The sequence below is a fragment of the Squalius cephalus genome, assembly GCF_949319135.1.
Source record: "Squalius cephalus genome assembly, chromosome: 16".
Lineage (NCBI taxonomy): Eukaryota > Metazoa > Chordata > Actinopteri > Cypriniformes > Leuciscidae > Squalius > Squalius cephalus.
Genome location: NC_137137.1, coordinates 20,977,885 through 20,993,802, shown reverse-complemented (window position 1 = coordinate 20,993,802; position 15,918 = coordinate 20,977,885). Strand labels below are relative to the sequence as shown.

General features: G+C 34.5%; 3 protein-coding genes across 6 annotated transcripts; 2 read left to right on the top strand and 1 right to left on the bottom strand.

Annotated features, from left to right (window-relative positions):
* Positions 1–131: 131 nt before the first annotated feature.
* LOC307173549 (early activation antigen CD69) lies at positions 132–5,386 on the top strand. Of its 2 annotated transcripts, none has more exons than XM_079896744.1 (7): positions 132–501; positions 743–833; positions 2,578–2,655; positions 2,749–2,835; positions 2,989–3,128; positions 4,287–4,399; positions 4,554–5,386. In XM_079896744.1, exons 2-7 carry the CDS (start codon positions 764–766, stop codon positions 4,708–4,710), a joined length of 645 nt encoding a protein of 214 aa, XP_079752870.1. In that variant the 5' UTR covers positions 132–501; positions 743–763; the 3' UTR covers positions 4,711–5,386. The 2 variants fall into 2 exon arrangements, with proteins under 2 accessions (XP_079752870.1, XP_079752871.1); XM_079896745.1 differs by having other exon boundaries at positions 134–501; positions 2,749–2,826.
* A 696-nt stretch (positions 5,387–6,082) lies between these two features.
* On the top strand, positions 6,083–13,317 carry asgrl1 (asialoglycoprotein receptor-like 1). 3 transcript variants are annotated; one of them, XR_013823872.1, is made up of 9 exons: positions 6,083–6,320; positions 6,772–6,855; positions 7,524–7,607; positions 7,733–7,825; positions 7,935–7,988; positions 8,778–8,917; positions 9,000–9,112; positions 10,977–11,358; positions 12,601–13,317. XR_013823872.1 is itself a non-coding variant. In XM_079896740.1 (8 exons), exons 2-8 carry the CDS (start codon positions 6,774–6,776, stop codon positions 11,140–11,142), a joined length of 732 nt encoding a protein of 243 aa, XP_079752866.1. In that variant the 5' UTR covers positions 6,083–6,320; positions 6,772–6,773; the 3' UTR covers positions 11,143–12,302. The 3 variants fall into 3 exon arrangements, 1 of the variants encoding a protein (XP_079752866.1); XR_013823873.1 differs by lacking the exon at positions 12,601–13,317 and adding an exon at positions 11,718–12,302 and having other exon boundaries at positions 10,977–11,446; XM_079896740.1 differs by lacking the exon at positions 12,601–13,317 and having other exon boundaries at positions 10,977–12,302.
* LOC307173555 (phospholipase A2, minor isoenzyme-like) lies at positions 12,141–15,800 on the bottom strand. Its single transcript, XM_079896754.1, has 4 exons — positions 15,724–15,800; positions 14,869–15,019; positions 12,872–13,005; positions 12,141–12,272 (listed from the first exon to the last, which is right to left on the bottom strand). The coding sequence occupies exons 1-4, from the start codon at positions 15,782–15,784 to the stop codon at positions 12,151–12,153; spliced, it is 468 nt and encodes a 155-aa protein (XP_079752880.1). The 5' UTR covers positions 15,785–15,800; the 3' UTR covers positions 12,141–12,150.
* Between the last annotated feature and the right edge of the window lie 118 nt (positions 15,801–15,918).

The following is a 15,918-nucleotide window of genomic DNA, read 5'->3' as shown; positions in this document are numbered from 1 at the left end:
AGCGCTAAAATTTCATATAAGCTTGGGTTTCAGGCTTCTGTGAAGTGAAATAATGCATTCATGAATCGCTTTACTTGTCATAATGACAACCATACGCGTCCTGTTTTCAATTAGCTGTAACGAATCAACAACAGTCACGATTTTCAGTGGTAACTGGTAATGCACGTATTATGGTTAACATGCAATACTAACATGAGATTCCCATTGGAAACACATTAGCCTATGTCATTGTACTGCTTTTATTCTAGTTTAGAGTAGAAAAGGGCATGTGAAGCTCGTGCACAGTTGTTTTTCTGATTATCACTACGGTTTTTATATTTTATAGCTACTTTGTCACGCATTTCTGGCAACTGCAATGTTCTTGGCAGAAACCCCAGAGCTTTGGTTTGGCCGGGAGGAGAGGACCAGCCTCTCTGGCGTCATCCGGCCATTCCACAGAATCTTCACTTTCCATGTTGTGCCATGGAAAACTGTATGTGTTGCAAGGAAACAAGTTGATCAGTAAGTTGAAGTTTTCTTAAATATTATTTACGCATTGAAGATTCAACAACTGCACTTCATCAGTGTGTTTTCTTATTGTTTATGTGTTTGTGCGTACTAACATCTTTTGTATGAAATTTAATGTTGCACGGATTTAATACGACGTAATTGAAGTATTTCAGGGAACGCCGGTTGTGAACCGGCATTTTCTTACATTATCATCAGATAATCACTTGATTTACACTTTTGTCCTTACATTCAGGCTATAGGCTGAACTCAAGGAATGCAGGCTAACAATCTCTCAGATGATGTGGAGGGAAATCCTGACAGGGAGGATCCCTTCTACCAGCAAGGCAAGTAATATAGTATCATTGGAGCTTATTATAGCAGAGACAGTGGCTTTGGGCGTTGGCTGCTCATACACTGGTTTCAAGTCCAATTGGTTATCTATGAACTGAAAAAGACATGACATCTGTGCCCATGAGTCTGTCAGGCGTTTATTAATTGCATTGGTATAGCCGGTAGCGGGACACTTGGAACACTTTTCTATTGCCTTTGTCCCCCATCACATACTTTAGTAACCATTCGAATACATTTGACAGCTTAAACACTTAAAACTCATCCTGTGGAAACCATTTGGAAATTGGACAACGCGTTACTTTTTGAAGGCTCAATATGAAGTTCAAATTTGGAACACAAATTGGTTAGAGTCCAGTTATTTTGTAAAATATGTATTTTGTAAAAGAACAAATTGTTTAGCTCAGTTACAGTCGACGTAAACTTTTATAACTTTCTCACTCTTTAATTTTTTAAGTGAATTGCTTTCACTTCTGCAATAATCTGCTGAGTTTAAAGGAATAGTTCACTCAAAAATGAAAATGATCCCATAATTTACTCACCCTCAAGCCAGCCATCCTAGGTGTATATGACTTCTTTCAGCTGAACACAATCTGAGTTATAATATCCTGGCTCTGTAATGACATTGAATAGTGCCCGAGTTTTTGAAGCTCCAAAAAGCACATCCATCCATCATAAAAGTAAGCCTTACGACTCCAGTGGGTTAATAAATGCCTTCTGAAGCGAAGTGATGGGTTTTTATTAGAAAATATCAATATTTATAAACTATAATCCCTGGCACTGATGTATGATGTAGGTGTAGAATTGATGAATGCGGAAGCGCAGAGGATAAAGCAAAACCAAACACCGGTCACAAATTAGTATAAAACTAAACGTTTTAAAGAAAAATGTCGGAGGATTTCGATATAAGAAAAGAGGAGCTATGTCCTACGTCATACGTTGGGTCAGCGGTCACCCTTCCGCCAGAACTCGACTCTCTCGTGAACGCGCGTACGGCCGTTGCCGGAAGCCAGTGATTATTAAAGTTTTAAATACGGATCTTTTTCTGACAAAAACACATTGCTTCACTTCAGAAGGCATTTATTAACCCACTGAAGTCGTATGGATTACTTTTATGATGGATGGATGTGCTTTTTGGAGCTTCAAAATCTCGGACACTATTCAATGCCATTACAAAGCTGAGAAGAGCCAGGATATTATTTAATGTGACAGGTGACTAAATGACAAGTTAAAGTAAAATATGGTGGTATGTGGAACTGTTTTGCAGGCTTTACATCAGCTCATTTGATATATATATATAGTGCTTGCTTAAAGGGATAGTTCACCCAAAAATGAAAATTCTGTCATCATTTACTCACCCTCAAGTTGTTCCAAACCTGTATGAGTTTCTTTGTTCTGCTGAACAAAAAGGAAGATATTTGGAAGAATGTTTTAATCAAACAGATCTCGGTCCCCATTGACTTCCATAGTAGGAAAAAATATATACTATGGTAGTCAATGGGGACCGAGATCTGTTTGGTTACAAACATTATTCCAAATATCTTCCTTTGTGTTCAGCGGAACAAAGAAACTCATACAGGTTTGGAACAACTTGAGGGTGAGTAAACGATGATAGAATTTTCATTTTTGGGTGAACTATCCCTTTAAGATATGCCCTAATTTAAAGTCCGTTCTAAACTGTTTAATTTTGGCATTTAAAATCTATTTACTATTTTTTTTTTTTCCCCATGCTGTGTTCAGGCAAAGTGGCCTGTGTCATGTTCACGGTTCTCCTCATCCTTTCATTCTTGGTAATAGGAATCGTAACAGGTGTCAACTGTAAGTCAGACTTATAATGATGTCAGTTGTCTCTGATGTGTTGATAATGGATGTGTAACTGGCTTATTTTTAATTTAATTTAACATGCTGAAGTCAAGAAGAATCCACAAGAAGATCAGACCAGAGGTCTTCTTTCTGATGATATTACGGCTATCCCGTTCCAGTACAGAGGTGAAAGCAGTAAGAAATGTTGCATTTAAAGAAAATGAATACAATGGCAATACAGCTAAAATATGAATGGATGTCAGTAAAATCACATAGCTCTAATACATTTTATAATTATTGGTAAGCAAGTGTTGTCTATAGTCGTGTGTTTTGTTCTATCAAATACAGGGCGGTGCTCGGATGGTTGGGTTTCCTATAAGAACACCTGTTATTTGTTAGTGAATGTTTATGGGACGTGGGAAGTATCACAGTTTGTTTGCCGCAACAAAGGGGCGCACTTGATGGTTGTGAACAGCGAGGAGGAGCTGGTAAGGACATGGACACAGACATGTTGGTGTACTGTATATATTTTTATCCTCATTTACACTACTGTTCAAAAGTATGTGATAGTAAATATGTTTATAATGTTACAAAGAATTTCTGCACTGTTTTCAACATTGATAATAATTAGAAATTTTTCTTGAGCAGCAAATCAGCATATTAGAATGATTTACACATCTATTTACACAAGTATCATGTGACACTGAAGACTGAAGTAATGATGCTGAAAATTCAGCTTTGCATCACAGGAATAAAATAAAATATATTCAAATATTAAACATTTATTTTAAAGGTACATCTAATTTTTGACACTTTAGTGCAGGGTTCACCAATCTCGGTCCTGGAGGGCCGCTGTCCTGCAGAGTTTAGCTCCAACCCCAATTAAACACACCTGAACCAGCTAATCAAGGTCTCACTAGGCATACTAGAAACTTTCAAACAGGTGTGTTGGAGCTGGTTGGAGCTAAACTCTGCAGGACAGCGGCCCTCCAGGACCGAGATTGGTGAACCCTGGTTTAGTGGTTAATAAACAAAACTGCAAGCGTCCTGTGAAAGAACATTGTAGCCAGAGCTACTTTCTATTAACTCTCTGTTTCTATGACGAGTCACACAGGCACTGTAAAAATGTCTATGATCAATAAGTTATGACAACATATGTTTTCACATTGCATTGACTCATTAAAAAAAGTTAAGCAATTTTTTAACTTTCAAGATTCAACCAATTTTTTGAGGGAAAAAAAAGATTAATGTTATTTATGTTGAAATTACTTAAAAATCCAAGTTGATTGTACTTAAAAATCTTTTTTTTTTTTTTTTACAATGTGGGATACTCCACAGCGGTTGTCGTCTCTGAGGTCTAAAATAGCCTGAATATAAACGCTTATTATAGGCGTAACGTAGTGATTCAGAATTAGACAAACACACACTTTGGAAGATTGATTCATGATCTAGGCTACTCGCTTATTATATACATTTAGCAAATTTTTAACAAAAAAGTTACATAATGTACCATTAAAATGTAATCATTTTATTTACAATATTACTGTATTTATGATCAAACCGACCAACTTTTGAATGGTAGTGTATTTCTGAAAGCATAAATATTAATCATAGATGTATAATTAAAACACATTGCTGGCTCTTAGGAGTTCATTTCAAGAACTGTCCAGAAACAGATTGACTACTGGATAGGCCTCAAGAGGGACAAATCGGGCAAATGGTCCTGGGCTAATGGAGACGATTATCATTCAGCTCCACAGTAAGAGAGCAATGACTTCCATACTTTTGAAACATGTGTTTTATGTCATCTGTGAATGCTATTTCATTTCATTAAACAGCAGCCATACTGTATGACATGCCACCAAGATCAATATGTCATCTTCCGAATTCTTTGTGGTTTGTGTTCTTTTCAGTTTCTGGGATGAAAATCAACCTGCTAATGGTGGTATGGAGTCCTGCGTCCACTTGAAAGGAACTGACACAGTGCGTCGCAAGCTGTTGCATGATGCTGACTGTTACAGCGAACGCTATTGCATTTGTGAACGCAAACTTGAGAAAGGCATGTGGTAGGAAACTGTGCCCTTATGCCCAGCTGCATTAGACTGTTCTCCTAAAATCCTGCTCTGGACACACACCTTCTGATATTGTACATGGTCTCTTTTTTTTGTAAAACTGTACTTGCCTGACATGTGCAAATTTGATGTACTTTTGCTATGCATAAGCGACATGTTTTATAGTATTCCAGTGTAATGTCCTGTTATATGAACACATCCATTTAGGTTACTTATTTTTGGTACAATTTCATCTGAACCTAGATAATTTGATTAAACATACAGTAGGTATTATTATTAATATTATTACTTTATTTATATTCAACCTTTTAAACCAGTGTTCAGAAGGCTTCCTAGAATATTATTAAATATGATTATCCAACTTAAAAAAAAATGTTTTTTTAACTTAAATTCACACAATAACACTGATAGAGACACCAGTTCTTCTATTTATGAAAATAGAAGTTTTAATTGTTATTATTTAAATACATTTTTAACGTGTATCTGACAAAGACACATGATTAAGGACTGTTTGTAGAGATTTAATAAGCAATCATAATTCACAAAGTCAACTGTAGTCAACAGTCAAGCTAACAACACAGGCAAGACAAAGAAAGTCATTAATCAGAACTAGGAGTAGAATTGAGATGATGACCTCTGGTGGGGAGCTGGATAAACTGAATTTTATTTTGTGAGGACAATGGAAAATCTACTTCAATAAATCAAAGCCTGTCTACTCAAAAAGGTTCAGTGGGGTTTAATATAGAAGTAAAAGTAGGGTTTTTGACTCAATTTTAAAGAACCCTTAATGCAATAAAGTATTGAAACTGTTTCCGCCTCAGAAAAAAAAAAAGGTAATTGCAAATTTTTATCTCACAATTCTGAATTTGAATCTCAGTACATTCAGAATTGCATGATATAAAGTCAGAATTGCATTTATAACTCTAGTTTATATCTCATAATTCTGAGAAAAGATGTTAGAATTGCAAAATATAAAGTCACAATTGCGTGTTATAAAGTCCGAATTTGAAATGAGAAATAAAGAAATAACTTAATGAGAAATAAAGTCAGAATTGCGAGATGTAAACTTTTAAAATTGTCGCAATTATCTTTTAAACTGTTTTATTCTGTGGCGGAAACAAGCTTCCATAAAAAAGGTTCTATACAAGAAGTGTCTTTAATGATTGCATGTTTAATGGGTTATTTCAATTTTTGTAGTGATCAAAAGCTTCTGTAACATTATAAATGTAAAGATAGTGTCACTTCTGATCAATTTAATGCATTCTTACCTGAATAAAAGTATTAATTTAATGTAAAAAAACAACTTGCTGACCCCAATCTTTTAAACGGTAGTGAACGCATCCAACTATATTCAAAGCATAACATTTATGTCAGAGAAGAACATTTCTTATATGACGAGTTAATCAGAGTCGTTTCTTAACTCAATATTTTGTCATATTTCAAACATGTAAATGTTACAAAAAGTCCAACAGGATGTTAGGACTGTTAATTCCGCTTTGGGAAATGGTTTAGGAGTCGTTGCGTAAGGACAGAATGACAGAGAACATCCAGCAGGACACTGACCGCAGCAGAGGAGGGGGGACTCGGCAGGAACATTCACTTTAAACAGTAAGATCCACTGCATTTCACAGTTATTTTTTATTCTTTTTTATTTAGTATTTTCTCATAAAAGCATATTGAGGTCTTCAATTTACCAACCGAATTTAAAATCCGAATTTGTCGGCAATGAGAATGTTTTGATGGTAAGAATATGCTTGATGGCTTTTCTATTTGGTTTTGTGTATTTTGACTGATAATAAATCTCTGAAATACAGAAGTCTTTTCATTCTGATGTGTTTTTCTCCATGTTTGTGATGAAGTTCAGATGTAGTTTGTCAGTCTAAAGGTTAATATTCAACTGTTTCATTGCATAACCTTGAAACTCTTGTGTTTAGTACATTCAGTCTCTTATACCAACATTTATATGTTGGGTCAAAAGTCATTAAATAAGAGAAATACATTTTATTTCAATTTTAATTATTTGGTTTAAATACATCCTTCGTCCTGCCTTATTCCTCAGACATGGAATCTGTATCATATGACCGGTTTACCAGTGCTGAGGCAGAAATTAATAACACTGGACAGAAATTTATACATATATCAGGTGAGAAAGATGGTTTTTTTCCAGTTTTTGAAAGGAATGTTTGCAAATTGTGCTTTGTAGAAAATATTGACTCAAAATTAAGAACAAATCTATCTCGCCACCTTACTAAGAAAGGCTAACATTTCAAGTACCCAGAAAAGAGGGTGAAATACCATGGTAAATCCTTATTTGCTAAATAAATATATTGACACTCCATGATAACCCAGCTAACAAGAAACTTTCTCGGAACTTTGGCTAACATTCTGGCAAGGTTCTCTCAAAGTTATGAACAAACATTCATCCAGTAACAATAGAATTTATGTTTAAAGTGGTCTTTAATAACGTTACAACATTATTCATCGTTCATGGAACGTTCTTCTAAATCATTTAGTTGGACTTAAGCCTAACTTACTATTTGTTTATGGTTCAGAGAACATTTAAAAGTAACGTTCCCATCATATTTGCAAAGTTATAAAATAGAACATTCCCTCAATGTTTTCTCTAACGTTCACATAACCAAGAAAAAAAAAAAAATTAATTTGAACATTCTGAGAACATTCAGAAACGTTATAACTCATAACTTAATGGGAACATTAGCAAAACTTAGAACATATATTTGTTCAGAATGTAGTTTTTCAGTCTGTGTTTGTTTCATATTCTTATGTTATAACTTGAATTCTTTCCTACAGGTAGACAAAACAGAAATATGTACATAATATATGGCGTCCTCGTCCTCTATGTGTTTATACTGACACTGGCTGTAGGAATTAAAAGTATGTTGTGAGCATTTTACTTCCACACACTAATTTATGTCAAGTTTAACAAAACCTATTGGATGTCACTGCGTGTTGTTGTTGTTTTTACCAAAGTGTTTGATTTTGATTATGATTTTCAAAAGTCTCTCAGGTCAGCCAAGAGGTCGCTGATGTTCGACTTTCAGTGGAGTCTCTCGTTGTCTCCGTTAAAAAGGGCCCTGAAACTCTGCAATCTGGTAAATAAAGAACCATTTTTATGTCTTTATAAAATAAAAAATGTGTAAAGGTTTATTTAAAGGTAGATTTTTTATAATTCATTTATTTAATTATTTTTTTTTTAAACAGAAAATGCTCATTTCTCTCAGCTTTTGATGCCTGAGCATGTGATCCCGGTGCAAGGTGAGGCTCCTCATGACAGTGGGCTCCAAAAGACAGAGACCACTATTGAGAATACTTTGAATCTGTACTTTGTATTTATAAAATTGAAAAATAATACTAATAATAATAATATATCACCAGCATAACCTTTGAGTAAAATGTTTAATTGAAAAATGTACATGAATTTCAAAATGCCTTAGTATTTGAGAGCGTGATTACAAAAACAAAAGTCTCACCATTAAAAGAAATGTCTCAAACGCACAATTATAGTGTTCACATTATATTTTATGTAGCATATATGACAGACGCTGTACATGTTGCACTTAACTTTATTTTCCTTTTCGAAGTGATTCCAATCATATTTCAAGCAATTCAAAACCATCATGGCGAACATTGCGCATCTGAAGTGTCTCAGCTGAAGGAAATAATCTATTATTCATCGGCTTAAATATATTTGAACGATAATATAAAAAAGTTACATATATGCCGATATTGTGGCCGATATTTTGTGCATCCCTAGTATTTGGTTTCTCATCAGCTTGAGCTTCAATATCTGACTGTCTATAGAAAGAGTCACATGATCAATGTTACGAATGTACTACTTTTATTAGTGACCTACAAACAGAGCAGTAAAGTAATCCTATTTCTATTTTTTCATAGCTAAAACATTCTGTTATTTCCAGAGTTAAATTAGATTATGAATCCCAGATTTTCAATGTGGACTCGGACTGTTTATTTTGGGCTTGGCAGTGAAACCTGCCTGATTTAAGTTATGATTCATTTTGATTATATGCATGTTTAACTGTACAGGTCCCTGCCAGGAAGGCTGGGTGTTTTATAAAGACTCATGCTACTTTCAGTCTTCAGTAAAGAAGAGCTGGCAACTTGCTGAGAACAACTGTATCCAGAAAGGATCACACTTGGTTGTTGTCAATGACTTGGCTGAGCTTGTAAGACAAGAACACACACAGCATCACAATTATTTGAGTCTTATGTGAGGTTAAATATGAGTTTGGTCTCTTTTTAAACCAGGACTTCCTATCTGCAATCGTGAAGACGTCTAACAGCTACTGGATTGGGCTTGTTGAGAAAGAAAAGGAAAAATGGTCCTGGGTAGATGGAACAGACTTTAGTGCTTCTGAACAGTAAGAATGAATATAAAATAATGAGAGAAGGTCAATGGGGGAAAAGTGTAAATGCACTAATGCTTTTTTGGATATTACCGGTAGCACTTTAGTTTAGGGTCCAATTTTCACTAACTAGTTGCATATTAGCATGCATATTACTAGGATATTGTCTGTTTATTAGTACTTATTATTCTGCATGACCATATTCTACATCCTTAATCCCACCCAATACCTAAACTTAAAGGGGGGGTACAATGGTGTTTCATGTATTCAGAGTTGTTTACAGTGTTAAAGAGATGGATTCTCATGTTAAACATGGCCAAAGTTTTTTAAAAATATTTTGGACGAATAACGGAGAATTTCTGTGCCGAAAATCTTACTTCCGGGTTGGTACAAGTTTCGGCTGGTTTTTTTTCGACCATGGATCTAATGACGTAGACCAGAGTGGAACTCCTTATATGAGCATTTCTCCCGGAAAAGCTCGCCCGCGCACACGTCGACCAGAGGAGAGCGAGACCGCGCACATCAACGCGCTTCAACAGGAAATCATCGGCAGCGCTGCATAGTGTGTTTTTGGATGTGAGGGAAAGGTTACCATGTTCAGCTTCCCAAAGAACCCAGCGTTAGGAACAGTGGATGCAGATTGTTTTTCCGGGGCAAAAACGAGTTGTGTAGACTGTTTGTTCCCTGCATTTCGACGATGAATGTTTTATAAACAAAGCCCAGATCGACGGATTCTCTCTATGGCTCTGGCTTCGCCCACACGGCCCGCCTCCAGACGCTCGGTTTTTTCCGGAAAGACTCGGTACAGCCTATCTTTCTTTTATACATATAATAAAACTAAAGACTTTTTGGAGATATGAAGGATGCAATACTACTCTATAGGTACTCAAGATTAACAGGAGATTGAGTGAAAATGAGCATTTCACCCCCCCTTTAACAACTACCTTACTATAGCAGTAAGTAGGAGTTCACTGATGCAAAAGTCATAGTTAATAGTTAGTTAATGGTGAGAAATGGACCCTAATCTAAAGTGTGACCAATAAATGGAGTTCTTGTCTCCCAAAAGAAAAAAACAATTGAACTGCTTGAAATGAGTCATCAGTAATTCCAGGTCCTGCACGAACCGATGTAGGTTTGTAACAAGTCCTGTTCCGCATGTACATACTATGTACTTATTGCAATAACGGAGCAAAAACTAGGTACCAACCCTGAACATACCCCTAAACCTAACCTTAACCCATATAGTTAAGTAATTATATTACCAGTACTTAAGTACATAAGTACACAATAAATTGTAACCATACATTTGCATAATGCCAACCTAAGGTCTTCATTGGCTGCCTGTGAACAACGTCTACTTTGACCCGCCCTCAAACAATGTAGCTGAGGCCTGAAAGAGTTTGGTTTGCGTTGACATGTCGAGAAGACATTTTTGTTTTGTTTTTGCGATGTGAATGCAAACCCATTTTGCAGGTACTTCTAAAGGACGAGTACTCGAGATCGAATTGATATGGTAAAACTGACGCCATCGTTGCTGTTCGTATCACTGTGTATACAAGTGCTGAAATTCAGATATGCTAATGGACGTTTCATTTCCGTCACACGCTATAAACGGTAGACCAATCACAACAAACTGGGCCATCTGACCAATCAGAGCAGAGTAAACTCTCGAGAAGGAGGGGTTTAGAGAGACCGAATCCTTTATCAAACCGTTTCAGACAATGAGTAAAGAAGTGATGCTGCAATGTCTATTATGAGGAAATTAAAGTGTTTTTTGACTTTGAATGCATGTAAACCTGTAGACCTCCAAAACAAAATTAGGAACCTTTAAAATAGCATAATAGTGGCACTTTAATCTAACTCTTGATGTCTATTTCAGCTACTGGGATGAAGGTCAACCAGATGACTGGGATGTTCGTTTGAATGGTGAGGACTGCGGGCAGCTCCACGCTCGGACAACTTCGGAGAGACGGAGGCTGTGGAATGATGCGGACTGTACGCTCTCTTATCCTTACTTCTGTGAGAGCAAACCCAAGAGCCACTGATAAAAAACTAACCTCAAACACAGCAAAATGTCTTAGAGAACCTTTCTTAAGTTCCTTACGCAACATTTTTGCCTCTTTTCCAGTAAAAATATTTTAACATCCTTATTTGAGGTGCAGGATTGTAGATAGTAGACTTAAGAGAAGATACATCTTGAATTAAAAGTTGAATTGAAGTTTTTGTTTTCTTAATTTAAGCACAAACGTTAGACCATTTTTGTTAGATTTGTGCTTAAAAAAATGACCAATGGGGTAAGATTAATAAAGATCACTTAGTATTATCTATTATTATACTTCTAATATCTAAGCAAATGTTGCTTCTCAAGTGAATTTAAGGATGTTAAGGTGTTTTTGTTTGAAAGACTGAAGACAATTATTTTTCAGTGTATACTACATAATGTGAAAAATGAATGCAACAGTCCACTAGCATCCATGCAGGATTACAACCAGAAAATTGTTTGTTTTATTTTTGGAGTATGTTTTATTTAATTCATAAATTCATCTAATGACCTATTTGCAAAAATAATTTTTTAATCAGTATTTTTGACTTTTTAAACAAGGTAAATTTACTTGAGAAGCAATTGCATAAGATTATACTACTTATTTTCAGAGAATGTATAAGAAGTTTTGTTTTTCATCCCCCATTGACAGTTTTTTTTAAAAGTTGTTTTAGACATAAACCTAATAAAACAAGAATAACTGCCAATGGGAAAAAAAATAAAAAGAATTCTTATGAACATATATTCTCTAAAAAAACAATTCTTAATATATAATACTTCATATCTAACTTGGGTAGTTTTACTGGAAAACAGACAAAAATATTAAGAAAATTATTGTAAATATTAATTTATTTACTTAATTGCATGAATATTCACATACTATTAAATAATCTCTCTGCTATATGAATCAAATATCAATTCGCATGAACACAAAATAAACTGTTACATGATATACCATTGCTATGTTTAATGAGACTTTAAGGACAGTCTTAAAACTTTATCTAGTGTCAGGTCATTTGCAGTTTTTACTAGGATAGTTGACATGCTCTTTGTTGTAATCCGATTTTGCAAAGCATTCGGCTGCTTTCCTGTCACATTCACAGATGAACATCTCACAGGGGCGATTCTTGTCGGCTGCAAGAGACAAAAAACAAAAAACAAAAACAGCAGTCCAGTTCAGTTCAGGTACAGTTCAGGTCTCAATAACTGACAGAGCTTTCAGATAGAATTATTTAGTAAAGTTTGTCCTACTGTCTGTCCTACAGCTAACAGGAACTTCCCTAACGTTCTGGTAAGGTTCTCTCAGAGTTATGAACAAACATTCTTCCAGTAACGTTAATAGAATATTTGTTCAAATTGATCTGGGGTGCGTTTCCCGAAAGCATCGTTGGCCAACTATGGTCGCAAGTTCATCGCAATGTCCATTGAACTCTATTGGTAACGACGGAACTTGCGACCATAGTTGGCCAACGATGCTTTCGGGAAACGCACCCCTGGTCTTTAATAAAAAAAAAACATTATCTACATTGTTCATGAAACATTTTAGTATCTAACATTGTTTTTATAATGTTCAGAGAACATTCAAAAGTAACATTCCCATGTTTGTAAAATGGAATTTTCCTTTAACATTCGCATAGCCAAAAAAAAACAAAAAACAGGACAGACAACATAACATAATGGGAACGTTGGCAAAATGTTCTTTTATAACATATTTTTGTTAGCTTGGGACTTACCATGGCAGGTGATTTTCTGTGTCGGTTTGTTGCATGAGTATGAATATACTTCAGTATAGGGGTTGTCTAAGATACCCCAGCAGTCATCATGCTGCCACGAGTCCGAATAACACTTATCATGCACCTGACAGCACCTAGAGAGGAATAAAGAATGCACTGCGTATGTTTATAAAGTTACTCGCCCTTCCTTTTTGATTAATAATTGTATTTTAAGAGATTTGCTACTTGCCTGCTGTGGAAAAAAAAAAAGTAACAATACATCACCTAATTAATATTCATGAGCCAAGTTGATAAGTATACCAATCCAAACTTTTTCTGAAAAGCTCCTGTTGAAGGTAATGTTTAAATTGCTTATCTGTTACATTCTTGTCAATCAAATGCTCTCAACAGAATTAGAAATGCACTGTATTTTTACTGCCTGCAAAAATAAAATCAACCTGAAATCAAAATGAACAATTCTTGTTTTTTTATGGAATAGGCTATTGCAGTGTTTATTATGAATGATTTATTGGTGCACATTTTTTTTTTTTTTATTATTATTATTCATGTGCCTTGATAATCTTGGAGTAAAATAACTTTTCTTTTTTTATTTTTTTTTTTTATTGCAGATAGAACAAATAACAGACATAGCATACAACATCACAAGACAATGATAAACATTAATTGGTAGCAGGGGATCCAAAAATAATATCAAAGTATTTCACACATGTTAATGACTTTTTGTTTTTTAACAATTTCAAAGAAGATATGAAGCAATCAAATTCTAATTTAAATAGCTTAAATAAAGGGGATGAATTTAAATATTTTTGCTTATGAATATAAAATTTGGCCAAAAGTATAAATAAATTAACAATGTATTGAAGACCTTTGTTAACATTGTTTTCATAATACACAATAATATCCTTTAATGTAAAATAATATTTAATTTTCACAAAATTAAAGATAAATTCTGCCAATTCCTTCCAGAATCTTTGGGTAATTTTGCATTCAAAAAACAAATGCGTCAACACCTCTTTCCCACTTTTACAAAAAGAACATAAATCATCAATATCAGAATATCTTGCAATTAATGATTTAATAGGGTAAATGGTATGCAAAATTTTAAAATGTATTTCTTTGGTTTTATTATTAATGCAATATTTAAAGGGGATTAACCAAGCATTCTTCCAATTAATATTATCAATAATAGAGTCCCAAAAATTTGTTCCTCTAGGTGCTATTTTATTTTGTAATTGAAATATTGTACAAATATGTTTATTGTTACATTTTTTATCAATCAAATCAATGCCGTTTAATATTAATTTTGGATTTGTCATTAATGTAGAGTTATATTGAATATGACTTTTGAATAGATGAATCAGAGTAGGGGAGATAGCTTAAATGACAGAATTAAATTCCTTAAAATGCACAGGAAAACTATGGATTTGCATGAATTGTTCGTATGTTAAAAGATTTCCATGAATATCAAACATATAAGATGATTAATATCCCTGTTAAACCAATTCCTTAAAAATAAGGATTTATTGGCAACCAAAATATTTGCATTATTCCATATAAAGGAAGTGTGAGGAGAAAAATTGTGTGAGTAGCACATTTTCCAGGCTAAAAGAACTTGCTGGTGAAATTTGGATAATTTTGAGTAAAATAACTTCCCCTCCCTCTTGCAGCTCTGATGACGCGTTTACTTGTAAGGGCGGGACAACCTGTCACTCGCATGACATCACAGCAATAGCAACCCAAAATCATCCAATCAATTCCTGGTGGACAAAATCAAGTCCCGCCCTACATTATTACTTGTTCGAGAAGCCGTTTCACTCGGATATGTCGCAAATTAGAGAAGCAAAGATTATCGCAACTTCGGTTTCACGCTGACTTTAATTTGTGCAACGTGCATTTTTCGGTATTTGTATTTATAAACTGTTCATTAAACTTTTCAGTCTGAGCAGGCTGAAGTGTGACTGACAAAACTGTCTCGGAAACTATTGTTTTAATCTGACCTGTCCAGGTCATCCACCGGGTTGCCCGAGCCTCCTTTGCCGCAGTAGCATCCGTAGTCTGCGTAATCCAGTACAGGCCAGCTATCGGGGACGGTACAGATGATCATGGCCCTGAACTGCCACAGCGCACGGTAGTCTAAAGTCGCCAGCACTGTTAAACAATGATAGTGTATCAGTGCTTCATACCGATTAGCATCAAAATAATATGTATTTTTAGAAATACATTTCATAACCACTCTCTTGCTATCTTGTTTTCTGTCAGTATACTGTAAAAAGTGAACAGTTGGATCAACTTAAAAAAATTACTTCAATTGGTAACACCTAAAGAAATTGTTTTCTCAACTTAAATTATCACGTTTTTCATGATAAAACATGATAATTTAAGTTGAGAAAACTTAATTTCTTTAGGTGTTACCAATTGAAGTAATTTTTTTTAAGTTGATCCAACTAGTGACACCACTCTTTTTATTCACTGTAAAAAAAGTTGCTTCCTTAATTTAAGTAGTCAACTTGGATGTTTAAGTAATTTCAACTTAAATTATATTAAACTGAATTTAAAAATGAGTTGAATCTTCTTGTATAACTCATAAAAAAAAGTTGAAAATTGCTTAACTTATTTTGATGAGTTAAAGCAATGTAAAAACATATGTTGTCATAACTTACTGATCCTATAATTTTTGAAGGTAAGAGGTGTAATTATTTTGACTGACTAATTAGTAAATTCTATTTGACAAATAATTAAAAAAATCTATATATCATATATCTTTATTAAATATTTGCCTTGCATAAGAGAAATGATTAAAACAATAAGCTCCTGTACAGTTGAATAGTAAATCACATTTTAAGTATACTCACAGGCGGGCAGACTCACACTAAGGACCACGAGAGACAGAAAGGTGTGCATGGTGAAGACCATATGAACAAGTGTTTGTTGCTGATTATTTATAGAACTTATTATAACCTTGACGGGTGGAGCTCACTGATAAGCCAACTTTGTGAATATTGTGAACATGAGATAATGCAGTGAGTTACTGTATATGTTATACACTA

What these genes read in the sequence shown, in the direction of transcription:
- asgrl1 (XM_079896740.1), top strand. Translation starts at nt 6,774, where the DNA reads ATGGAATCTGTATCATATGACCGGTTTACCAGTGCTGAGGCAGAAATT. An exon ending in TCAATGACTTGGCTGAGCTT is followed by an intron (nt 8,918 to 8,999) that starts GTAAGACAAGAA and finishes TTTTTAAACCAG; the next exon opens with GACTTCCTATCTGCAATCGT. An exon ending in GACTTTAGTGCTTCTGAACA is followed by an intron (nt 9,113 to 10,976) that starts GTAAGAATGAAT and finishes TGTCTATTTCAG; the next exon opens with CTACTGGGATGAAGGTCAAC.
- LOC307173549 (XM_079896744.1), top strand. Translation starts at nt 764, where the DNA reads ATGCAGGCTAACAATCTCTCAGATGATGTGGAGGGAAATCCTGACAGG. An exon ending in GGATCCCTTCTACCAGCAAG is followed by an intron (nt 834 to 2,577) that starts GCAAGTAATATA and finishes TGCTGTGTTCAG; the next exon opens with GCAAAGTGGCCTGTGTCATG. An exon ending in TGAACAGCGAGGAGGAGCTG is followed by an intron (nt 3,129 to 4,286) that starts GTAAGGACATGG and finishes GCTGGCTCTTAG; the next exon opens with GAGTTCATTTCAAGAACTGT.
- LOC307173555 (XM_079896754.1), bottom strand. Translation starts at nt 15,784, where the DNA reads ATGGTCTTCACCATGCACACCTTTCTGTCTCTCGTGGTCCTTAGTGTG. An exon ending in TAGTGTGAGTCTGCCCGCCT is followed by an intron (nt 15,020 to 15,723) that starts GTGAGTATACTT and finishes ATTGTTTAACAG; the next exon opens with TGCTGGCGACTTTAGACTAC. An exon ending in CCGGTGGATGACCTGGACAG is followed by an intron (nt 13,006 to 14,868) that starts GTCAGATTAAAA and finishes ATTCCTCTCTAG; the next exon opens with GTGCTGTCAGGTGCATGATA.